At 47.5% G+C, this 25817-nt stretch overlaps 1 protein-coding gene across 4 annotated transcripts in view; it reads left to right on the top strand.

Moving 5' to 3' along the window:
* CABP1 (calcium binding protein 1) overlaps positions 1-25467 on the top strand; it is a 28038-nt gene extending 2571 nt beyond the window's left edge. The window contains exons 1-7 of one of the 4 annotated variants that reach the window (XM_030502219.1): positions 11712-11956; positions 16531-16707; positions 20350-20380; positions 21062-21205; positions 22477-22586; positions 22990-23137; positions 24865-25467. In XM_030502219.1, the coding sequence (XP_030358079.1) occupies positions 11912-11956; positions 16531-16707; positions 20350-20380; positions 21062-21205; positions 22477-22586; positions 22990-23137; positions 24865-24890 (681 nt within the window). In that variant the 5' untranslated portion in view covers positions 11712-11911 and the 3' untranslated portion in view covers positions 24891-25467. Of the gene's footprint in view, positions 1-11674; positions 11957-16530; positions 16708-20349; positions 20381-21061; positions 21206-22476; positions 22587-22989; positions 23138-24864 lie in introns of those variants that run through there. The other 3 variants (XM_030502217.1, XM_030502220.1, XM_030502218.1) reach the window with 3 other exon arrangements.
* Positions 25468-25817: the final 350 nt, after the last annotated feature.

Here is a 25817-nt window from a genome sequence, read left to right as displayed (position 1 = left end):
CGCCGGGGGAAGTTGTGGCTCTGCCTGCTGAGGGTGAGAGTCAGAGAAGCGGATATTTAAAATGTATTTACTTATTAGAATCTATCTCTCTGGCTCCCCGCCTTGCTTTGCTGATTTGTTTACATCCCCTTATGGTACATTTCTGTACAATCAGCAGATGAATCATTTCTGATGGCAGAAGCTGTCAGGAGAAGGTAGTGGGGAGAACGACAAAAAAAAAAAAAAGAAAAAAATCCTGACCCAATTCCAAAGCCTTCCCAGTCACTATGTTAGGATGAAACAGATGCTTTCGGTGTTTGCAAGCTCTTTTGGTACAAAGCTGTTGCTTTTAGCTGCTTCTGATAGTGAAATTACCCAACAGGGCTACCCTTTAAAAATGAAAAGGCAGAGGGAGACTGGTCTGAAATTTTCTTTTAGAGCCATTTAAAGGATGTTACTGGGAGATGTAATCTCCAGGAAGATTAATGGAACTGCAATCTCCCAGAAGCACAGTTTTAGGTATAAGCCAGCAGCCTGGGCGGCTAAATTCCAGCCCTGGAAGTGATCAATTAAACTGGAGTTATGATTGTGGGGTTTGTTGTCCTTGGGTTGGGTTTTTTTTAAGGGGGTTGGGAGGGGGCTTTGCAGGGTTCAAATTAAGATTATGGAGAGAAGGAGAAGAATTTTTGTAATGGGGTGGAAGGAGGTAATACACCTGTATCTGTTTAATCTGATGTCAGAAAGTGCGTTCTACTTCTGTTCATCTTGAGTTCTCCAGAGAAAAATCAAAGCACATCTGTTCCCCGAACAATTTGTCATCCTCCCTGACAGTCTGCTATTGATGAATGTTCTGGTTGTGTTTAACTCGGACTGAGTGCCACCCTCTGTGTACCAGAAGTCTAGGTTAACATTGTAGTGGCAATAAGGAAGGGCCTGGTGAGCGGCTTGGTGCTCAACCGGGTTACAGAAAGCCATATTCCTTCCAGCACCAGGCTTTGGAACCCATGGGCTCAGCTCTGGCTTTGTACTTGTAGTTCTGAGGAAAGTAAAGATGTGCCTGAGAGGAGATTGTAAGTCAGTGGAGCTGTATGTCCCCAAAGTGTCAGAAATAATACAAACTAACCCATGTCAGGGCTCCCAGCCACAGAAATCTCTCTGGTGTTGAACTCAGTCCTTACCTGCACAGCATCTTTGTTTTCCCTGGTCTGCTGTTTGCATCCCAGTGTCATGAGACAGTTCTTAAAGCCTCAAACTTAGGAAAATGTAATTGCAGTGCTAAGCAATGACCCTTAAGAAAAGAGGCAGATACAATTCTAGTTTTCATCTTTTCACTGGGTGCATTGCACCAGTGCTTATAAACAAACACCAACGTCTTTCCTTTAGAGCATAATATTATTTATTCCCATTTCTCTCTGTATTCATCTCTCACTTGCTTTGTTTGAAGTAACTACAAGAGAACAACCATCCAGTGGGGATTTAGGACTGGCTGTTAGGAGTGGGCTGTATTAGGGGTGTACAGCGGATTTGTGGATGCAAGAAGGGGAACTATGATGTAGGATACACAAATTGCTGCTTACAGGAAAAGAGAGATGTGAAGATTTTTGTAGTGATATCAAAATCCTAGGATGAATAAAGGCTCAAAGATAAGAACTGTGGGAATTCTGTCGTGGAACGGGATGATGGAAGCTTTATTTCTGTGAGTTAAGAAACAAATGCTAAGCATTGTGTCAAAATATGAGTTATGTTTTGTGATGGGCAAGGACTTCAGCCTTCAAGGAGCCCAAGTTGCAGCCTGGGCTGAGGCAGGGTCATAGATGCAGAAGTGTCCAGGATTGCAGTGTAAGGCTGCAGATGCTGTAGCACCAGTCTGCTCCACACTGCAATTAGAAGAGCACAAGAGCTCAACAGACAATTTATTTAATACAAGAACTTCTCTCCAGCCCACACAGCCCACTGTGAAACAGTTAAAACAGTAATTTTGCAGCACATAGCAGGAGAGGAGCACAGTGATGCATATCTGCAGCAGCAGAGCACTCTGGTCCAGCAGCACCAGTATATCTTGTCCCAGCTGAACAGCTGTGGAACATCCTCACCCTGTTGTTCCATGGTGGTGCAGTGATGTGGTCGCAGATGCAGACACTACAGTGGTACAATCAGAAACGCAGAAAAGATTGCAGGGATGACTTCACGGAGGATGTCATTATTGCAGTAACAGCAAAAAGGAGCAGCCCAGGACTACAGGGTTGTGTCTGAGGGAGACAGATTTGTAGCTGTGCAGAAAAAAAGACAGAGTGAAGGCAGAAGTGCCGTGTTTATATAACCAACACAGCAATATAGTGCACTGTGGGTATGCGCTCCAGGAGAATGCTAAGATACTGCCAGGATACGGGATGCAGGGATATTTTATTAATTAAGCTTATGCTATATTGGTGCAGTGATGTTCGAATATAATACAATAAAACAATAATATTCTTTTAGGGCATTTTACCATTCTGTAATTAAGCGGTACATGAATTAACAAACGTAGGGTAGTCAAACGATGTATTAGTATAAGCCAGGATGTCATCTTAGCCTAATGACATGTTTGCACACTGGATCGGTGAGACAGTTGCAGAGAGGCACTCTGCTGTGGAGTTTATACTGGGTTAGCACACAGTGCTGGAGAGCACAGCACTGACAATGCGGTGGTGTGGTAACGCAATCCTGTGGCAGAGCAGAGATGTGATACTGGTGCCATGCGGTAGGAGTTTGGCAGTGCATGGGTGTGATAATTGTGTAGTGTTGTAGCCTGACAGAAGAGTTTAGCAGTCTAATGATGTAGTAATACAATATTCCAGACGGGAGCTATTCTATGCAGCAGTGATTACTTCTGGTGTGATATTAGCAAAAGGCTGTGCTGATCTGACAGCACCATCCCGTTGTACCAGAAGGCAGCGAGTGAAGTGTTACCACCATGCTGCAGTTTTGGAAGCACGGCTGTGAGTTAGCACGAGGGCAACGCCACAGACCGACTTGGTGACAGAAGTGCCGTGTGAGTATGGGCTGGTTATCGGATGCATGCGGTAGTGGGACAGCAGTGCTTTGAAGTGGCCCTGCAGCGGTGGTGGCTCAGTGCAGTGTGAGAGCAGTGCAGTGACTCACGGGTGGTTGGCAAGGGATGTGCGTATGATAATGCAGCAAAGTGGGAAAGTGGCAAGAAAAGGGAGCGTGGGGAGAATGTTTCATATAATTTTGGCCTGCTAGCAGGATAGTGTTGGAATGGCCAAGTGGTAAAGGAGTGTCGTGGAGCAAAAAGGAGCATTCTATCACCCCTGCAGAGCAGAATAGCAGGACAGTCCTACAGTGCTTGCAGCGTGGCTACAGAACATTGCGGTATTGAGCAGTTGCATGTCCATGACAGCAGAAGAGCAGTGATCCCCCGCAGCTGGGATGGTGGTGAGGTGGCAGCCTGAGAGCAGGGCACAGTTTATTAGTGTGACAACAGCAGCACAGCGACTGGGACAGCAGTGTGGGGTAGCAGTTTTGTGGCAGCAGGATTCCCGGGGCAGCGGCGATGCAGCAGCAGCACCCACGGTGTGGCAGCAGCTTGGCACCGGACTCACAGCGCTGTACGGGCACTGCAGCACAGAAACCCACCAGTTCTTATCACTTCATTCCTCCTGTGCCGCAGCGCTGGCCTAGCCGGAACCTTTAAGAAGACCTTTTTCCGGGCCTTTGCTATGCAATATTAATTTGCAAGTGATCCTGCCATGTGAGACCTGACCACTTTCAGAGCCGTTTAGCTTTCACACCCTGCCTGACTCTTAAATTTTTCAGTGGAGTGATTCCCCAACAGTTTTCTGTCAATTGCCTCTGGTAGCATGGGGACCAGCAGGGTCAAACAATGGTGTAGGCAATCATTAAATATTTACAGGCTTCTGCTGTTAGCACTGTGGCCAAAGGGGCTTTTGTATTTCTATTTGTACAGGGAGTTAAAAGCCTCTCCTATCTGCACCCGTCTCTCATTCCTGCTTTAATGTCAGTGTTCACATTACCATTAAAATAGGGAAAGAATCTTTCTGCATTTCCTGTATAATTTTCCTTTTCTTGTCCTGCTCCATTTTCCTTTTCCCATGGGCTTAAGTTCTTCATAACATGTCTTAACAGGACCTTACAATAAATCAGGATGGCAGAAGTGGTCCCTGTTTTGGGGCAGGATGTGTCCCTGCTCTGCTTGTGTAGCAAGCGTCACGAACATTCTCCTCTAAACCAGCTGGGAGCGGGTAAGGAAAAAGTGCCTTGTCCAGCTTCTCACCCTTCTTGTCTCCTCATCTGCAGGGTGACATTGTTCCCTCCAGTGGCTTCGGCTGCAGCTGATTCTAACTCCAAGCTGATTCTTGGGAGTTTTGCCCAAGAGCAGTGCCTGCGTTAGGACACACTTGGAGCTCCACCTGCAGAGAGCCGGAGAGCTCTGGCCAAGGGTTCAGTAGTGGAAGTGATGAATGGCTCAGAAATGGGAGCTCTCAGCTGCCCCGTGTATTAGCAGGAGAGGCTGCGGTGCATTGGGCTGCACTGGAGCAGTAACACCAGCGATGGAAAATTTCGGGTGTTGCGCTGTGGGATGGCGAAGGTGAAGGGTCTGAGTTTGCAGGTGCTGCGTGTCGTGTTGTACCATGGTGTAAGGCAGATGAAGCAGCAGCATGTCAGGCCTTGTGGCAAAGCAGCTCCTCATTTACAGTGTTACATCGGCACAGTAATTGGGGGTGAGCAGACGACTTCTGGCTGACAGTGACCAACTGCTGTAGAGATGCTGATCCCATTGCGCAGTCCTGGTGCTGGTGCGGGCCATGGGTGCCCGGGTTAGGAGGCAGAAACACCAGAAGTGCCCCGACCTTTCCTCCTCTTTGAAGGCACCTCTGAAGGTTTAGTCCGGCCCCTATGGGTCCTCAGAGGGTGTGGAGGAAGAAAGGTGTCCTCAGGGGCCACCCTCCACCGCGGGGTGCCGGGACAGCGGGAGGCCCCTGCCCCGGCCGGCGGGACTGCATTAGCACGCACCCGGGCCGCCCCGGGCCCGCCGGGGCTTGGCCTCTGCCCGGTCAGTGTGTCAGACTGGGGAAAGCCCTGTGCTTGCCGTGATGTGGGCGAGCGCTGGTCCCGCTCATTGCCAAGCGTGTATTCACAGGGGTCCGGGTACCTGCATGGGGCTTGTACAGCCTCGGTGCTTCCATCCCTGTCTGTGTTGCCACAGCCATGCCCATGCATGTAGCCTGACACAAAGAGCGTCTGTATATGTGTCTTGTCTGTATGCACACAGCCTGTGTGCCTGCAGCCTCTGCTAAAGCTGCTGGGGGGCTGCGCACCCTCCTCTGTACATGTGTATATACTCACTCCTGTGCTTACAACGATCGTGCGTGTACATCCCTGCCTGCTGGCACCCACCATGCCTTCCAAGGTACGTCTTGTGTTTCCTATATGTAATGGACAGAAAAACATTGTTCCACTTGAGCACATCCACTCAGCTACTACCCCTTTGCTCAGCCTGGAGAAAAATGTATCACATTTATTGCTTATAAAGAGCTTGAGGGATGTGAGCCAGCCGTACAGAACCACTGAGGGGCAATGGATAAGCTTCCTGCTTGCACTGGCTCTGCCAGCAAACATTAATCTTTGCCAGTGATTTACTTTTTAAACAAATCTGTTTTAAAAGGACAGAGAAAGATATTAAAATAAAACTAAGCTAAAAGAACATTCATTAAATATTCCGTTCATGAAATATACAGCAGCATGATCTAATGCACTGAAATACGCAAACCACCTGGGTAGAGTCAGCTTATCTTCTGAGAGAAGAAAATATTTCAATAATAAATTAATCATCATTTAAATTACGCTATGCACTACATCTATATTCCATCCTAAACCACCTTGGTTTTTGTTTCATGCATATTGGGTTTGAACAAAGTGTCAGGGAAGACTTTTGCTTTAGAGACAGCGGCTGGGCTGCAGATTTGTCAGCTGAATTAGCTGTGGTTCTTTGTAGCATCCCAGCTTCAGTAACTGTTTTTCCCTGATGAGTCCATGAGTGGTATTGATTTCCAATAACAAGCAGCTATATGGTGTGCATCCAGTAAAAGATGCCTAGCTAACTTTGGGCTCCCTTTCAATAATCCCCTGACATTCCTGTGACCTTAGAGAGCAACAGCAGTGCCCATGAACTTGAGTAATCCTCCAATTTCAATCAAATGCCCTGCTTAGAAACAAAGACAAACAGCCGTTGTAGCTTGTATGGTCATATCCAGTTTTTCAGTAGCTTTCTGCACCAGCAGAAGAGCACGAATTCAATGCTATCTATGAATGAAGTCATTAGCAATATTCTAATATTTCTTCCACCCATTCCTCCCTGGAGTACCTTGCACCTTGCAAGCATCTTTGGAAAGAATATACAGCATTGCTTCATCCCACACAGACAAAATGCATTCTCTGCTCTTGGAAGAGAAGAGGCAACTGTGTGATGTTGTGAAGCATCATGTCACAATGGTTGAAGGCAGGAAGTAGAAAACTGCCAGCAACACCCCTATGTTCTGCTGAAATAATGCCAAAAGGGGTTAGGTAGTTTGTGACCAGCTGTGTTGAGATATAGCCAGAGATCTCGTACTGGGATACAGAGTTTGATCCTTCTAAAGGTGCAGGGTTGGTTTGGGGTATTTGTAGTATTAGTATTAGTATTGGTTCCCAAGCCTTTGCTCATTCATGCTTTCAGTAGCACCTCAGTGTGCCAGCCAAGTACCGACCCCTTTTGTTTGGGAAGAGGTGAGGGAGCCAGGGCACACTTGGCTGCTCTTGCAGTAGTCCCACATGGACAGAGAGTGATTCACAATTCTCATATTCCTGAGCAAAAAGAAGGGACCTTGTAAGGTTTGTTTTAAACAATCTTTGTACTGCGTGTACATGGCAAACTGTCACAGCAGTTCTGGGCTGTCAAGCTTGTACTTGTCTTTTTGTAGCCCATTGATGATCTTGAAAGCAGAAAATATCCATAGCACATTGCGCTCTGGCCAACACATTTCCTGCGCAGGGACTTGGAAGTCGGGCTAGTGCAAAATGCGTGGACCACATCTACATGGAAGGTGTCAGATGGCACATTCCCATCTCTTTTCATCTAACACAGAATAAAACTAGCTAATTACAGGCAAAGCTGTTCTAAACAGAAGTTAACAGTCCAGGCTGTGTTACCTTGAGAGGGATGGAAAATATCCTTGGTCTTTTTAATAACCTTTCTGTTTGTGATTGAATATGATCCAATTGCTCTAATGGAGGAGAATATTATGCACAGCATGAGTCAGCAACACTTTCTTCCTGGAACAGCTGACAGCAAAGAAAGTTCCCAAACTCTCTGCAGAAATATTCCTCCCCCCTAGACGAGGATCTGGACTGCATCTGCCAGTACCTGCTGGTGCCTCCCTATGAAACGGACCTGTACCTGTCTGACTGGAATATGGAACCATCCAAGGTTCATTCAAGGTTAGAAGACACAACTCGATGTACAGCAGCAGTAGGGGAAGCCAGTTGTAGAAGTTCTAAGTGCCAGTGCATGTTCCAGCAGTGGGGAGCTTGGAAATGAGGCCCTAGACAGCAGTGGCAATGGGAGGATGATAACTATTCCAAATGCTTAGGCTCAGCTGAGGTCATCCAGGAAACAAGACTAGGTTGTTTCTTGCAAAATACCAATCTATAGCCACCAGCTAAATGGTGGTTGGGAGCAGATTTGAAAGCTACTGATCAATAAATGCACTCTCCATTCTCTGATAGGAAAAAAATAGACCAAAAATTCTTGTCCTCTTAGGATAATTTAAATAAGGTGATGTATTTTCAAATACTAGATCTTTGAAGCATGCAATGGGCTCGTAGGTAAAAGGTCTTTTCCAGCCTAGTTGATTCTATGATGGACTTCAGCGCAAAGATGCTAGGAATGGGTTTTCCCTGCTTTAGGACATACTCCCCTCAGAGATTAACCCTCCTACCAAGTTTGCCCTGCTGCAGTTTGTGTTGGGTTGAGAACAACCATCTGATGCAATGTTCCAGCAAGTGAAAGACTGTGCACAGAAACAGGCCTGGCATGGCAACAGTCCCCCTGTACAAATCTGTGCTTCCACTGGAAAAATGTTTGCCAAGCAAAGCTACACTCTGATAAGCAATCCCAAGTTTTGGATTGACTTTTGTTCTTTCTGTTGTGGCTGTCGGATATTTGCTGCCATTGGATAAAGTTTCTGGCAGCTACCAAGTGATTAGCTATGGTGGGATCCAACATTTTCTTATGAAATGAGCATTTCTGCCAAAGGTGCCAGCCCAAAGCACAGCATTGCTGCTTTTTAAAGAATCCAGACATATTAAACCACCTAACTCACTCCTTGTTCAATGCCAAGTCACCCAGCCTCCGCCCTGCTCTATGCTCAGGTCAGTCCATGTGCCAAATGCTTCTTGCCTGTGAGCTGGGACCTCACTCTGTGCCGTACCACATCCACTGAGGTCTCTGCTCTCCACCTGGCACCTCAGGGGAGAGGAAGAGATGCGGGCGCATAGGCAAGAATTGCATTTCACAAAGTTCCTGCCAGTTCTTAGAAAGTTTACAAGAGAGCCCCAGACCTTAAAAGAACAGTGTGATTGCCACAAAGAACAGTGTGGGAAAACCAGTATACATGCATGTGCAGCCCTCCCACACACATACTGACTACCCCAGATATAGGCATGCCCACAGATCAGCACCTACACACAAATGTTTTTGACACACTTATTCTCAGCATCCTGTTCTCTCACAGCAGCCTCAGTTGGAGGGAGGGAGAAAATATGTTCTTTCTAACCTAATGTTCTAATGACCCTTCTGCCAACTCCACTTTCCTGCCTATCTCTAAGCTGCCTGTGGTGGTGATGGGAGCAAGATTCCAATGCAGACAGTGATTTTCCTTCTCAGAGGTCAGCAGGGTCTGTCTGCTGGATTGTGATGTGCTGCCCAATTGATCCAGGGTAAATAAGGAGGTAAGAAAATTGTTTACAGTCACATCCTTTGGGCCCCTTGCAGCCCTGCCAGAGTTCTTGTAGAGCTGAAGGACTGTGACTGTGCTGCAAACGTGACGCAAGCAGGCTTCCATCACCTCTTCCCTTCCTGGACTGCAAACTCCCTGCCAAGCCTGGCAGCAGGTCTCAGCCCTTTCACTCTGCCCTGCGCATTTTATACAGCTGCCTGCAACTGCGGGGAAGAAAAGCAGGAGAGCAGGCAAACACAGCAGCATGCCATGGTGGCTGGCTCTGAATGCTCTGGTGTGAGTAGTATTTAGAGGATGCCCATCTCAACTTTTGTTGAGAGGCTTTTAGAGCTTCTGTAAGACACGCTCAGTGGCCGTCTTCCAAAGCTGTCCCATGGCAGTCTGGGGGCTGTGATGGATTATCCCTGGCAGGAGACGCCTGATTCCCTTGCTCCTCTCCCTCTCTCCGGGAGGATGCAGGAGATGGGCACTTCTCAATTGCAGGGCATTCCTGTCTGTCAGGAATCTGACATCTCCACGCTGCCTGTCAGGGGGAGATTCATTAGCAGCAGGGAGGCGATTCTCTCTCCTCTCTGCTCTGGAATTGAGTCGTTTGTCTCAGGAAGGAGCCCAGGTGCCTCATTCTCTGTGTGGCAGCTTCTGCTCAATGGAGACAAGCACTTCGTCAATAAACAAGGAGCCTGGGGCATGGCTCCAGCTGACAGAGGACATTATTAACGACCAGCTCTTTGGCCAAGGGTAGATCAGCCTCCCACTAGCTGCTTTGAGAGGGGAAGGAGAAATAAAGCTAAAGATGGCAGTCTTGAGAAGAGCTGGGAGTTTCAGCATCCTCCTGCAATGTCCCCTGCTGAGAGGCCCAGGGCTGGCACAGCCCCCAGGGAGTGACTGTACATTTCCCCAGCGTCAGGGATCTTCAAACTATGACAGCAGGAGACAGGCCCAGCTCAGGAACAGCTTTGCTTTCCAGCCCACCATGGGTGGGCTCTGCTATAGAGGTCTTCCAGACCAGAGCTTCCCCATCCCTCTGTCCTGTTCTCAGTCTGCTGTGGTGCAAAGGGTGTCTTCCAGTATCTGCTACTTCAGCTTCTTTCTTTGGAGGGCCTGTGGATCTTTGTACAGGTCCTTTCCAGGCCATCCAGTGAAGAAGGCATTGAGGGGATCTGGCGGGAAGCTCTTCCACTGCCTTCACTCTTGGGAAGTGATTAGTACAAGGAAGAGCAAGAAACACCATCCTGCATGGCTGCGACTGGAGCTGGATAATTTGTTGACTCTTGTCATGGTTGGACTCCTAAACTCATCTCTTCAGGTGGAAGAAGCCTCTAAGCTCTAAAGAAACTGTTGATTCACCTTATGATCGTGCTTAATTTGCCACAGCACCATGAGGATGGAAGCAGAGAAATCCCTGCTTTGTTGTGACATTGACAGTTCATCCTTCTCTGTCCTACAGCTGCCAGGAGAGCGAGTCCTTGGCTCCTGCGCAAAAAAAGCCTGTGGTGCAAGTACTCAGTCCGTGGGTTAGGTCTTTGTAGAGCCTTTTGTTTGGAACCACACTCGCAAATAAAATTGTCAAGTCTTTCAGCTGAACGCCTGAGTCCAACCAGCCTGCTGCATAGACATGGTGTAGGATCAGTGTCACTTTGGTCTTCACAGTTCTTGCAGGAGGTAGCTCTTCATGCCATGGCTTCTTTTCACGCTGTAGCTGTAGCTGTTGTGGTTTCATAGCTAAGGGTGCATTCACCATCCTGTTCAAATCCTGTTGCCTGGGTGTGATGGTGAGTTTTTAGTACAATTTAAATCTCTTTTCAGACTGAATGCTTTTATGTTCAGCCTGAGATCAGAGGAAAATGTACTGGGGATTCATCCCTTTTCTTTCAGAGTTTATTCTATTACCACAGCAGGTCTAAATCCAGAGTTCGGAGCTGGCTCTAGCTTAAGGGGGCCTCTTAGCCTTGGTGTGCCTCCAGGACTTGGGTGCTTGGCAATGGAACAGATGGATATAACATCAAATTCTTTGCTTCACATTATCCAGCCTAAGGCTGCTCAGAATAGGATTCAGGTGTGAGCCCCTCATTGGCAGATTAGCGCAGGTAAACCACCAGCTGACTTGTACTTGCAGAGAGCTGGAAAAACTTTACCGCAAGACTGGCTCAAGGTCTCTCCCTTGTGGTTAAACGCTACTAGCCTGGGGCTGAGAGTGTTGTAGGGCCCCTGGACTGCTGCCGCCAGGCTCGCTTTCTCCGTGGCCGGAAAAGAATGAGAGACTTCTGCTATTTATAAGCTGAAACAGGTCCCACCCAGATAATGGTCCATTTCTGCTCCCAAACCAGCTCTGGACTCTGTTCCAAGCCCCTAAGTGGATTGCCTTCTGGCCAGCCACGCTCTCTAGTGATTGAAAAGCTGAGAGGAGTTAGAAGGGGGGTGGGTAGGGATGCGATGTTCAGAGGCTGTGTGCACCCAAACTAGCTGGATTCACTGAACTCATCACTGAAATCATTTCTTGCTGTGCGTCTCTCTTTTAATTCTCCCTGAATCAGCCCTCTCCCATGAGCGAAACAATCTTGCCTGCAGATTGAGGGGGGTGGGAGGGATTTGAACATTAATCTGATGTAGATTATACACCCGCCTCCCTCTCTCTCCCCTTCTCACTCTCTCTCTCTCCCTCTCTTTCTGTCTGTTTCTCTCCCCTCCCTCTCCTTCCTGCTTCATCTCTTCAAGAAAGTGAACATAAAGTAAAAACACAGAGAGAGGCAGAGAGAGAAAAAGCTCCCTGAAGAGGGAAGCCCCAGCAGCCAGTAGCTGTTTGGATTTGCCTGGCACTGCCTTTCTTGCTTTGCTCCCAAGGAATACCTTTAATGGGATCAATTGCTTCAGTTCCTTTATAACCAAGTCCACCGGAAAGGCAGACTCAACATATTATGGGCAACTGTGTGAAGTCTCCACTGAGAAACCTCTCTAAAAAGGTATGTTCCCTGAATCAAAGTGCGTTATGCGTTTCCAGCCCTGCTTCTTGGGACGGGTGATGTTGCGGGCAGAAGGGGATGGGAGGTGGGAGAAACACAGAGGTGTGTGTGAAGGGTTCAGCTCTTTTCACCAGACTTTTTTCGTAAGAGCTGCTCACGCAAGTGCAGCCATTAAATCCATAACATGTGTAAATCCATAAAGCCATAAATGTGTGTAAATCCATTAAAGCCATAAATGTGTGTTATGCATGCACAGGAGTAGGCTTGTCTCCTGCTGTGTGTGTGTACATAGCAGTCCTCTGGGTACGTGCAAGCTTGTGCTTGTCGATGTGCATAGTATGCCGGCACACATCTTCTGTATGTGTGTATGTGTGAGTTTGCGTGCATGTGCTTCAGTTGGGAGGTGTTTGCATGAGTCTAGTCACGTGTCGTTCCTGTAGGGACATCTCTTCATGTACATGGGTGTGTGTACGTATTCTGTTGGTGTGTAAGAATACACACACCTAGTGAGCCCACCTGAAGTACATGTGTGTCCTTAGTACTCTGTGTGTCTCTATGTACGCATCCTGAGATGCGTGAGCAGGCGCGCAGTGTTTGTTGTGAGTGTATAGGGTCATACACGGATCCCTGTTGTATGGCCCTCTGTGAGTGTGTACCTGCTGGTGGACATCCTTACCAAGGTCTCTGTGTAGACATGCATGTGTTTTATGTATAACCCATCCTTGCATACGCACACATCTGGTTTTGTTGGTATGTGTTTAGGTACAGAAGCATGTTTTTCTCTGTGATCTGTTTGTCCATGCCTCTGTTTGTGAGTGGGTACACTGGGCCCTGGCTGCGTGTTTGTGCATCATGTTGCACATCAGCACAGCCCATGTGTCCACATGCTTGGGCCCAGCTGGACTTCATCTGCGAGCTGCTATGTGTATCTGTTAGATTTCAACCCATGGTCTGGTCTGTGCTGAGGTTTTGCAGTGATCCCAGGACAAATTAGATTCAGGAACGATTCTGCTGTTAGGGAGTAGATTGAAATGGGAATGACGTGTCCCGGAAAAATTTCTTGTTTGACTGAGAAAGGTCTTGAAGCACTGTGTACCTGTCAGCCACGCTGTTCTCACTTAGTGTTGCTGCAAATCTAACAACTCAGCAAGAAGCTCTGCAATTCACTCCTTGTAAATGAAAAAGTTATGTTAAGCATCTTAAGTATTGCAATGAAGAGCACTGAAGAGGACTCTTGAGACCTTACTGACAATGAAGTGCCACTGCCATCAGGGAGACCTTGCCACCTGGGAAGGCCCCTCTGGGGGGGAACTCTTGGGTGGAGAACCTCCCTAGTAGAGAGTTTCTTTTGGTCAGAGATTTGCCTCTTCTGTGTAGAAACACAGTTTGCTTTTACCTTAGTTGCTGTGAACAAAACCTGTAATGGCACAGTGCTGCTGTGGGGGAGCTGGGACACATGGGATGGGGATTCATCACCAAGCAGTGAGGCAGTGCTGACACCATTCCCTAGGTCAGGGTGACCTTCAGGGAGAGGCAGAAGTAGCTGAGATTCACCCAAATGTTGCACATATGAAAAACCAATTTGGTTGCTTGTAGGATGCCTCCAACTCGCAATAAAAGGCGTTGGCTGCAGCTGTGCTCAACATGATTGAGGCGATTGCAATTAAAGTCTGACGTGTGGCCAGGCTGCTTGAATCTAAATGGATTCAAGAACGTATGAGCTCTGTGTCGTCAGTCTTTTAGGTAATTTATGCTTTCATTCCTAAAAGCTGCTTCGAATAACGCACTTTGTGCCTCATTAGAAGGCCTGGGATGGCAGGACTACAGAGAGAAAGTTGCAGAGCTGAATGAGAGTATTTCTCAGACATTGCTCCAGCTAGCCATGTATTAAGGCCTCAGGCACTCATCCCAACAGGTCCTGGGTCTCTGCCGTTCTTCTGATCACAACACACATGATTATAGTGGAGACTTTGCAGATCTGTCTTAACATTGCACAACTTCACTTGGCTGTTTTGTAATCCTGGTCTTTTTTCTCAGATTTTACCTTGGGCAAAATCATTTTGCTGAAATGGTAAAGAGGAGGGACTGTAGACACGTTTGTGAAAGCTGCTCTTGGGTTACAGACTCATCTCTTGAATACATGGTTTCAGCCCGAAGTATGGGAGTCACTTCCTGGCACTGGCTGGCTTGGTCTGGGACTGGCTGACATGGGGGTACCATGCTGGTTTGGGTGGCAGTGCTCAGTATCAGTGTCCCTGCAGTGATGCCAGCAGCCAGCCTGGCTGCCCTTCCCTCTGAGAGGCACTGCTGTCCCAATGGAGCCCCTCTGGGCTTGCTGCTCTGTGAAGTCCTTCTGACACACAGGCAGGAAAATGAAGAGAATCTTGTTGTGCAGAAAGGAAAAGCTTTGGCATCCAGGTCCCTCGCTTTGCCACCCTTCACCGCCACTGCAGCCATCTCTAAATCAGCCTGTTCTCTTCCCTCTCCGTAGTATGCTGGTCTGGCACAGCCAAGGGCTGGACTCTGCTAGGAAGGGTAGTGGCCCTTTGCTCAGGGAAAGGACAGGGAAAGCCTGAGCTTCCCAGTCCTGTCCTTGCATTTTCCTCGTCATGCATGCTGCTGCTTCCCCTGTAATAGGTGGCTGTTGTTGCTTTGCCCCGTGCCCATATTACAGCTCCCTTCCTGGCTCTGCCGGGATGTAGGAGGAACATGGTGGAGGGAACTTGTGGGGATACTTGCAGGAGAAACCAGGGGGTGCTGCTGGCAGAGGGAACATCAAATGCCATGAATTCTGCCTACAGCAGCTCCTACTGGTGTCTCGCTGAGCCGTACACTTGTCCTAGCGCTGCAGTGGGTTGTCTGGTCAGGATCCTTGGTGGCTTTTGGCAACTGCTTCATCAACTGGCAAACTCTTTCCACACAGGAAAATAATGGGATGACTGTTATGTGGTGCCGCTCTGTGGCTTGGTAAGAAACTCCATTGACTGAAAGGGTCAGCAAGCATCAGGGACTGTGGGGCCTTCGGTCTTTCGTGTGGCTTCACTGGAATTAAACGCAGAATCGATGTGGACTATTTTAAGTGATTCATATTATTTGGTGTATTAAAGTGAAAAATGTGCCAGGAAATAAAACTGATAATTTTGAAAATACATTGCACTGATAGCACAAAGCTGTGCAGTTCAACACAGATGTCTTGACATTTAGCTGAGCTGGTAACATGCCATTTGCGGACGGACGCTCATCTTTCAGGTTTTTAAGGACAAGTGTCCTATGTGTCAGGTTTAATCAGAGGCACGTTCCTTCCTCATCTGTGGCTGCAATGAAACTGCTCTCCTGCTTCATCGTTTTCTTTCTCCATGGCTTGCTTTTTGAGTTGTTTTTGTTTTGATGCTTGATATTCACATGACATTATACATGAGCAGATTGGTGTAAGATTGTACAAAAAGGCAAACTCCAAACCATGTGTGCAATGTAATAGCACATGGCAGATGCAGCAAGCAGATACAATAGACTCGGACAAGTGTGAATGGGGCATGTGTGTGTATCTGGTCTTTTAGCCTGAAAAGGCACCTCAGGCTCTAAGGAAAGGGTTAATAGAGACAATGACAATTGACAGAGCTTCTCTGATCACCCCTGGGAGCACCATCTGTAAAAGTAGAATCATTCCTGAAGAGGAATCTGATGTATGATTAATGTTTATTCTATAAAACCAAGGGTCCTGTGGGTTGTGCTGGCTTTTTATAGCTGCATGGGAATATCAGGATAAGAGTTTTCTTGCAGAGCCAGGGAAATGCATTTCTATAAAAGGAAAGCAGTGCCTCCTTATAAAATCCAGTGCTGTTCTGGAGCCCTAGCTTAGCAGGACGTGTGCAGATGCAAACAGACAAAAATGTGGTGCCCGTGCCTGGTCTCCACTTTGGGACTGTCAGTGATTAGAAGAGGCCAGTGCAGTAACTGCCTGAGACCCTGAGGATGTAACTAATTAGAAGTGACCCTGCAGTTGGCAGAGCCACCTGGTGCTGTAAATGGCCTTCTAATAACATTCTTCTAATAACAAAGTGTGTGACGCTGTGTGGCTGGAATGTGACGTGGAGCCTCATGCAGTGTCTTTGTGCAGGCTCTGCCTGGTCTCCTGGGGATGCCCTTGCTGACGTGGCTCTGCCAGCAGCTTCGCCCTAGGCACAGGCTGGCACACGTACTGTTAGGTTGGGCTGTGCTCGTCCTTTGCAGCTCATTCAAGGGATTGTTAACTCTGGGACTGATGGTGGGAGCACAGCTCTTTTGGCTGTGGCTGGGTAGATGTGAGCAGTGCTGAGAGTTTGATGTCATTTCAAAGCGAAATTCTCCTGGTTGCTTGTACTTCTATCAGCTTTTGAACGTGAACTCCTGGACTTACTGCTTCTGTACAAATCCTCATAGAGCGGTGGGGGGGACGCAGTGTGGACCATATGAAGGAAATTTAGCAATAATGTCTCTGCGAGGCGGTTCAGTAGAACTTCAGAGGAACGGCTGGGCGAGATGGGGAGGTAACATCCTCTGTTGTGTTGTTTGCTTGCTGCTGGTTGGCTGGGAAGATCCGCCATGAGGAGAAGACGTGCTATAAAGCTGTCCAGACGAGTGAAGAGGGGCCGTCGGCTTGCGAGTACCAGGGTCCGCTCATGGTGCTGGCCCAGAACTGCGCCGTCATGCACAACCTGCTGGGGCCGGCATGCATCTTCCTGAGGAAGGGCTTCGCAGAAAACAGGCAGCCTGTACGTAAGTTACACCTAGCCGGGCGAGACATGCACAAAGCCATGTGGATGTGAGCGGGGAATGCGGAGCTGCCCACATGCTCCATCTGTGTGGAGCTCTGTAACCCCCAGCCCTGGGTCTTGAGCATCCCGGCTCCAGCTCCAAGTGCAAATACAATCACAGGCAAATGTCTAAGTTGACGGATGTGCAGAGATACCCCCCGTGCCTAAACACCAAGGAAGGATTCTAAAAATGCAGCTATGGAAGTTAGATCCAAGCCTACACTCAAGTAGGCATAATCATATGGACTCAGGAGAAGGACTTAGGACTTCAGGACTTACGTAATCATATGGACTCAGGAGGAGTCCAGTGTTCAAAGCTGCTATTCCAGCAAGACATCCACATTTCATTCCAAGAGGCTCAGATTGGCATTTAAGGCCTAAATAGCCACTTAAATGCAAATCAGGGCATCCGTATTGGGAACAAGCTGTCCATATTTGATACTGTTCCTGCCAGCTCACAGTGAGCACACCAGTACCAGCAGGAATAAGCATGCATCTGCCTCCTCACAAATACCCAAATGCTTATCTCTTATACACTATCATATCCAGCCTGACACTGGAGCAACCCCAGCCAGATAAACCAAAGAACATCAGTCTGTCCTCATAGTTGCAGATAGTGCTAGACTAACAGGAGCTATTACCCTTATACACACACAGATAGCAAAACCACATCTGTCCATTCAGTCACACCTATTTGTAACTATGCGTTCATATGCAGCTAATGTATGCATTTATATCCAGACAATATAAGTATGTGTTTGTATGTAAATTCAGCTATATACACTTGGACATGTTGAATATACATAGATATGCACCCCAGTACTACATCTTTACAAGAAGTAAAACATATTTTTTACATAAACATTTGATTCCTACATTAGCATGAGTTTAAAGACATAGACAAACATATGATTAGCACAGTTTTTATGGATATGTGTGAATGAATATGTGCATTGTCAGACATTCACCTGGTGCATTACATGTTCTTATGGTGAAACAAAGCTCGCTCCAGTTCCCTGAGTGTCAGAGCTTTCTTGCCTCTGTAAAACATCTCTGTCTTACTTTTGCATTGATATGGTTATCTAGAGCTTTATAAGACATCTAGGGCTTTATTTCTGAAACACCTTCTTCAACCAGCAACACAAAAAATAGTCATTATTTGTCATTATTGAACGGCTTTCGTTCTTCCTAACCTTCAGCCACTGAGTGATCACATACTCCTTGTGCCACTTCACTAGAACACAAAACATAGCATTCTCACACAAGCACATCTGCTGACATGCACAGAGCTACTTGTCACAGGAGGTAGGTCCAGCTCTCTAGTGGGAGGCTCACAGCTGGACAGGTATCCATCCTGCTTAGGCTGTGGAAACTCACAGTGCCATGAGAAGCCTCCAAAATAGGATTAGTGATGTCTGTAACTACCCTGATGTAGAATAAGTGCATCTGATAAACAGCTTTACTTTTACTGACTCTCTAGACCAACAGGATTTATTGTGCATAGAAAAGAAATAAATGAAGGTAAAACCATTATGTATAATGGACTCTCTGAGGGTCACCTCTGCTCATATCTAGGATCTAAACTCTGAACAGTTTTATTCCTCTTTCCATATGTTCTCCAAAAGCTGTAGAGTGATTCAGCCCATTTCTTCCCAAGCAATTTTCCTCCTTTATCATTTTAGGGGCTCTTCTTTCAAATTTAAAACAGAAAATCTCTTCATGACGTTAGTTATCGCTTGAGTCAGATTTTTGGAGGGACGTAAGCCCTCCCCCTCCTTTTGCATTTGCAGTCTGTGGCTCTCTGATGCTACAATCTGCATGTGCAAAGATATGCTGAGAGCCCTGCAAACACGAATGCCTTGATGTGCAGAATTAGAGCTGGTGCTGAAGCCCCCACTTCCGGCATGTGTCAGTTGTGTCGGTTTCAGTGTGGTCTTCAGCGAGTGAGGAGGAGGAGGATGGTTTTGTGATGACTGTGCTAGCGGAAGGCCTGGGTCCTACCCCAGCCGCTCCCACAAGACCACAGGCCCTGCCGGTGCATCAGAGCGCCCTTTGCACTGTTGCAGTCATACCCTGCATCTGCTGCTGCACTGAGCTGTTGGCACACAGCAGGATCCCCAGGGATTAACGTCCACACGCTCTGGAATGAGGTGCACAAGGTGTTGGTACTGATCGTACGTGGTTTTCATCTGCTGTTTTATCTAAGGCAGGGGGGCAATAACGCGTCCTGCATCCGGTCTGAGGAGTTTGAATTGTTTTATTACTTGCTGTTGATGAAAGCAGAACAAATGGGATGACATGTTTGAAAATACCAGTTCTGTGAAGGATGAAATGGCAGAGCCAGCGCGCTCCGACAGTTCCATCCAGCACAGAGATGCCTCTGGGAAGGTTATGAGTGGCAAGCTGGTCGTTTCTCTGGCACAGCCCACTTCTGCACAGACGTAAACCAGTGTGTGTCCTAGTTTGCTATGCACTCTGAGCAGCTGCCATTAGAGTTTCCAGAGGAGCCTGTGGTTAAATAGCAAAGGATCACCCTCAAACTGATCAAAGGCACTGTTTCCAGGGACATGTGGTGAGGCTGGAGGACACCTGGAAGGCAAGGAGAAACTCCGAATGGTTAAGGGGAAAAGCCAAGAGTGAGACGACAAAAGAGAACGTATTTCTGTGTTTCCAAATTCTCAATTGTTTTGGATTTGCCTGGGAGCCATGAAAGGAATTAGAAACGGCATTTAAACCAGAAAGCAGTGCATTTCCATGCTCATCTCTTCTTCCTGGTGCAGTGTTGGAATTCTCCTATACTCTTTTATACCCTTCCCCTTCTTCCAAGAAATTCAAATTGGATGTTTGAAGTTGCAGTGTTTCCTGAACATGGTGAATCCTTGTCCTGTTTTGTTTGTAGATGACCTTGGTGATGTGTATGTCGTGTGTCTGCCTTCGTGCGCTTGTATATGGAGTTGAGGCTGGGGGGAAGGGAGAAGTTCCTACCTTTTTGTGGGGACTGACTGTAGGCAATGGCACTGGGACGTGGGCTGAAGAGAGCTTGTGGCTATTGCTGTCATGCCAGAAGGACAGGTATCAAGCAGTGATCCAAGCAGATGATTGTAGAGACCTGCTGGTTACAGGGACTGCTTCCAGCTGTTTTGATCTGGCTCTGTGAGCAGGAGCTGCAGTAAGAGATACAATCAGAGCTCTAGAAGAGATCATAACTGCTGCAGGGACAGTCTCTGCTCCAGGACTTGGTGCTGGGGAATGACGTAGGAGCTTCGTGAAGGTGCTCATAGTACCATCAGGTAGGGAGGCCACACGTATTCCTGTGCTGGCCCAGGTCTCTTCTGTTTTGGGGGAGCATCTGACATCCCCCTGTCAGCAGATGAGAGGGAGAGGGGCTTCCACAGGAAAGTGTGCAGGATAACGCCTCTACCTTTGGGGAGGAGAGCTGGGGAGCCTTGACGAGTAGATGGTATTAAACATGTCATCACCTTCTTGTTTCTTCTCTCACTTTCTGGCTTGTCCCAGAACTGTTTGCACCAATAAGTGCTGTTCTTAAACTATGTTTTTGGCAAGCAAACAGCTTTAACATAATATTTTCTTGTCTTGCAGGATAGAGAACTGCGTCCGGAAGAAATCGAAGGTAAAATTTGTCACTTCTTCTTTGTCACCTTTCTCCCTGCCCAGTGAAAACCTGCTCCTACTGGCAGGCCCTTCCAGCTTGGCCCCCATGGGTAAAATAATCTGGGGCAAATTGAGGGAGATGATTACTGGAATAATTCCTGGACACCCCAGCAAAAGAAAACTGTGAGAGTGCTGACTGTGGAGGAATTTGCATCCATTCCAGCCTCTTCAGGGTGGGAGGATAAGTAAAGTAGTGGGATATTGGCTGTCAGAGAACTGCTGACCACCCCAGCTCCCACAGAAAGTGTTGTAGAGTGTAATACAATAGTATATGACTCCAGGGAAGCTATTTTACCTACTAATCCCTAGAGTGAGGGCTATATAATATAGTGCAGGGGTAAAAGTTGGGAAAACTTACTAGTTTCAGTTTCTTTAGGGAGTGAAGTTTGGTAGTGATCAGTTTGTGACACTTGTAGTACAAGCAAGCTTTCCTGTAAGGAATGTGTCAGCAGTGCTGCTGATACAGGAGTTTAACATTGCTCCTGTCATTGGTCTTTACAGGGAGATCTGCAAAGGGACTTTATGGACTATCTGAGGGAGTCTGGCCTCATAAAGTGCTCTTGATTCTGGGGAGGTTTCTTGGAAAAGGTATTTCAGGCTGCCACTGACAATATTGTTCTTTCTGGATCTACTCCCACAGAATTAAGAGAAGCCTTTAAGGAGTTTGATAAAGACAAGGATGGGTTTATTAACTGCAGAGACCTGGGGAACTGCATGCGAACCATGGGCTACATGCCTACTGAAATGGAGCTAATAGAGCTCTCCCAGCAGATCAACATGAACTGTGAGTAGCATCCACCTAGCTGTGGCTCCCTGTCGCTGCTATGCCCTGCATCATTGCCTCAGGCTTTCTCAATCTCCTGCTCTCTTTTCCTTTGGGTTCCCTCCCTCAGACTCCCTCTTCTTTTGGTTCTCATTTTCACTCCCTTTCATCTCTCCTGTTTGTTTGTGGTCCTAGGAATTCATGTCTTTGTTTCTTGCTTAACAAAGGGACTGTGTGGACTGTGCTGTATGGGAACAGTGAATGGAAAGGTTGTCCTTCATGCTTGTGCTGTCAGGTATAAAACTGCTCTTGATGTGGACAGTTAGACATCAGTGCTCTGGCTGTGGGTGTTGTCATATTGAAGCTGTTGTCAGCTGATGTCAGACTGAAGAAGGAGCCTGGGAAGATGGAGAAGCTTTGGTCAGATGGGTGATGGATGGGCTGTTCACTCTGTGGTGGTTGTTTGTGGACCAGCTGCGTGCCTGGGGATGGGCTGTGAGCAAGCTGTGCTGGCAGTGTCAGATGGGGGCAGCTGCTGGAGTCGTGGAAGTATGTGACAGATGTGTCATAGTCACTGTGTTTGTGCTCCTTGTCTTTCCCCATCATCTTTTGTTGCCTCATGGCTGTGGCAGTGCAGGGTATTACTCTCAGCCAGGTGGGGAAAAGGGTGTTTAGTGCATGTCGTTTCTGACGCATGATGATGTAAAAAGGACAAATTACTTGGTCAGGGGAAGGAAAACTGTTGTTACATACGCAACCAGGCACACACAAAAGCTGCTGATAACCCTGGCACACAAGTGCTTAGGAATTTGAGAGTGTTACTGCCAGCTTTTAAATAGGGACAAACAAGAAAAAGGACTGATGCTATGAATGAGCAGTTGGACATACATTAGCACTGCTAATGGAGCAAGACTCCACCACTGCTGCAGGGCACTGCCCAGGCCATGCAGGAACATCATGCTGTGCCCATGCCATATCCTTTGGCTCAGGCGCAGCAGAGGGTTGCTGTAAGCACTAGAAATGATCAAGCCTCTAAATCCTAGGATGTGATGCCATAAGGATGTGACAGTCCATGGCAGCCTAGGATGGAATAGCTTGGGCTCATTCCACCTAGCCCACAATCCAGAAAATACAAAGACAGTGTAAAACTACCTCTGCTTTCCCTTCCACTGTCCTGCATCTTCTGTGCTTTGCTTCCTGGAGAACCAATGGGGCTCACAGAAGTGCAAAGTGAGTGCTAGGCTTGGCTAACATATGGAGTTCTTACGTACAATGTTTTGTCTTATCCCAAGTGGGTGGCCATGTGGATTTTGAAGATTTTGTTGAGCTGATGGGACCAAAGCTGCTAGCAGAAACTGCAGACATGATTGGCGTAAAAGAGCTCCGTGATGCCTTCAGAGAGGTAAGTGTTCCTTACTGTGTGCCTCCAGAGAGGTGAGCAACAGGAGGCAGGAAGGAGAGAAGACCCACTGGGGAAGAGAAGAGGAGGAGAAAGCAGCACAGTGCAAGACAGAGAAAGAGCCAAGCCAGGCATGAAACAAGGGAGGAGCAGAGAAAGTCACTAAGATAAGGGAACCCTTGAGGCAAGGAAGAGGAAAGCTGGTGCAGACACAGCAGTTACGAGGGGTTTCTGAGGAAAAAACAGACTGGATCCAAAAGACATGCAAAGGAGGAAAAGGAGGGACACAAAAGAAATGCAGGAAAACCAGGGCACTTGGGAGCAGGACAGTACAAAATCCAGCCCAGAGCAGGATCCATTTCCATTAACTGTATTTCCCCTGATGGTATGTTTCATGTACTCACAGTTTGACACCAATGGTGATGGGGAGATCAGCACCAGTGAGCTGCGAGAAGCCATGAAGAAGCTTCTAGGGCAGCAGGTGGGCCATCGGGATATTGAAGAGATCATCCGGGATGTGGATCTGAATGGAGATGGACGTGTTGATTTTGAAGGTGAGAAGGGATGAACACTCCCTGTCCACCTGCTCTGGTGTGAGTCAGAGTTTCAGCTCAGAGGCAGAAGCAGAAGGAAAGATTTGCATGCTCAGGGCCCAGGTATCTGAAGTATGGAAAAAAACCCCAAGACTTGTTTTTCCTAGTCATCTGAGGAAAATGGAGAACATTGGCCCCCACAGGAAATTCCTCAGCTGAAGTGTTCATTTGTGTATCATCTCTTGCTGCATCTCAGTTTCAATTTGGTCTTCATAATTCTAGCATGGTAAGAGAGATGCCCTGTCAGAGAGAAGGAGACTTGGGTGCACACATGCTATGCCAGCCTTCTTTTTATGGGACAATAAATCTATTGCAAAAGCTGTGAGGAGGCTGGATTGGTTTGGAGAATGCATTGCACCCTCCATTTCCTCTCACTCACCTTGTTATCTGGTTTTATAGAGAATTTGTTTCTGTGCCTTGGTGCCAGATATGCTCACTAGGACTGCAGATATCTGATCTGGAGGTGTCTTGTTAAATCCTAGAGATAACTCATTTCTTCTCCCACTTTTCATGCCAGAAGGACTTGGGAAAAACAGAGTGTTATTAGCCATGGCAGGAGCAGTATTAATAGAGCTCAGTGTTTCTGGCAAGGGAAGCAGTTGATACCAGGCAGCTAAGCGGATATAAGAGCTGGAAGGTGTGAGAGCGTGGCAGGCTGCTGTTTTCCTAGTGCAAATCCAGACATCCCTTTGCAGTAAGAGTGAAGAACTACAGAATTAAAATTAAATAGACTTTTTTTGTTTTTTTTTTTTTTTGGCTCAGAGCATTCCTGTGTCTCCCACATAACAAAGAGTCTCTGTCCTCAGGATTACTGAAGCTTCTGAGGGCTTCAAAAACTAGAAGTGTCTCCCTGGAAAGTATCTGGTAGCTGCAGTTGTTCTAATGCGCTGGCTGATTACATGACAGTAGCTCTCCTTGTTTCCCACAGCTAAATTATGTCAGACAGCTAAAATACATGGAATGCTATCCCAGTATCATTTTCTGTGTGAGTTACTGCTTTAGTTGTCAAAGGACAGCTCCATCAATGGAAAAGGAGAAGTCAAGGGTGTAATTTCCACTGCCCTCTTCTTTGCAGAGTTATTAGTTCCTTGGCAATTCAAGTGCAAAATGAAAACACATTTATCTCTGATGGCATTTACACTCAATTTGAACAATTGTAATTAACTTCACAGACTGCAGGGTGGTGAAGAAGTAGATCCAGGGTAGCGTTACAGTTAGCCTGTATCTTTAAAAACACGAAGCCCATCAAAGTAAACTTTTCTCTATAAAAATGCTGGTACCTACCAAAACACTAGTGCTTTCCCACGATGGTGTCTCTGTGAAGTGGCAAGCTTACTAAGAAACCATACTGTGTTCCCAAGACTATAAATCAAGGACCCCTGAAGTTACAGAGGAGACAACACTTGCCCTAGTGTCTCACAAGGAGTTGCTTGTGCATACAAGACTGTACACTAGCTGGGAAGGAGTCCAAGGCAATGAATTGACCTGCTAGTGAGATCCTATCACTATATGTAATGCAAGGATTCTGTGGGAGCTCTCCAGGGCCAGTCACGGAGCAGCACAGACCTGCTGGCAGTGTGTGGACTCTGGGTTTCTGCCTGGCGGCATGCTGTCTCCAGGGAATGAGAGCTGGGTTGGGGGCCATGGGTGCTGTCTGCTTCAGGGCTGTCTCTCTTTACTGGTTGCAGAGTTTGTTCGCATGATGTCCCGTTGAAGATTATTCTCAGCTAAAGAAGAATCAGCACCTTAGAGAGGGCAGAAGAGGACCTAGATGGAGCATCTAGCCCCGATGTTCCCACATGAAGGTTTATCGGCTGGCTGCAATTGGGACATTGCAAGATGACCTGCTGCTCCTCCCTCATGGTGGTCCCCATGCCCCTCCACCCTTTCACACTGTGAAAGACTTGCAACTTCCTACAACTGGAACCATTCCTTGGAAATGATTGCAGGAAACTGCAGAGCCAGGACTTGCCATGATGCTTTCATGGGATATTTGCAACTTTAGACTCCTCCTCCCCAGCTTTGTTCTCCCACCAGCTGCTGCAAAGCAAGAGCAGGAGAAATCCTCTTGGCTTGGTGGACGAGAGCAAAGCCATTGGGACTGGTGGCAGCCTCAGGGCGTGCTCTGCACTTCTTGGTTTCCCTTGGTGAACCGTGTCTGTGTTTGCTGTCTATGTGTGTGTGTCTATCTGTGTGGAGTTATTTATGCTTCCCCGGCACATATTTCGCATCTCCTGTGGTTATGTTTACCAAGAGTACCTTCAAATACATGTCTTGCGGGGAGAAAGCGATAAATATGCACGCTGAAATGATGTCTGGATGTCCCTGAGAGGTGGTGGCTGGGCTGGGGGAGAAGGGCTTCAGCACATGCACACCTCATCCGCACCAGCATCCAGAAGCGAGTCCTTGCCACAGGAAGGGGAGTCACTGCCAGCCACTAAGCCTGCAGCTGTGGGCCTTGAGATGCCTCGTGGTGAGGGCAGTGTGAGGGTCCCCAACCCCTGCACCCCCCTGCTTGCAAGGGGGCAGGTGGAAGCCCCCATGGTGCCATGGCAAGGAGCAATGGGAGAAAGGACACAGAGGGGAGCTGGGTGGGGTGGGGATAGGCAGCAGTAGCCACCATCACCCCTTTTCAGATGAT

The sequence above is a fragment of the Strigops habroptila genome, chromosome 11 (assembly GCF_004027225.2).
Source record: "Strigops habroptila isolate Jane chromosome 11, bStrHab1.2.pri, whole genome shotgun sequence".
NCBI lineage: Eukaryota > Metazoa > Chordata > Aves > Psittaciformes > Psittacidae > Strigops > Strigops habroptila.
The sequence above is the reverse complement of the archived record's forward strand: the minus strand, read 5'-3'. Positions and strand labels throughout refer to the sequence as shown.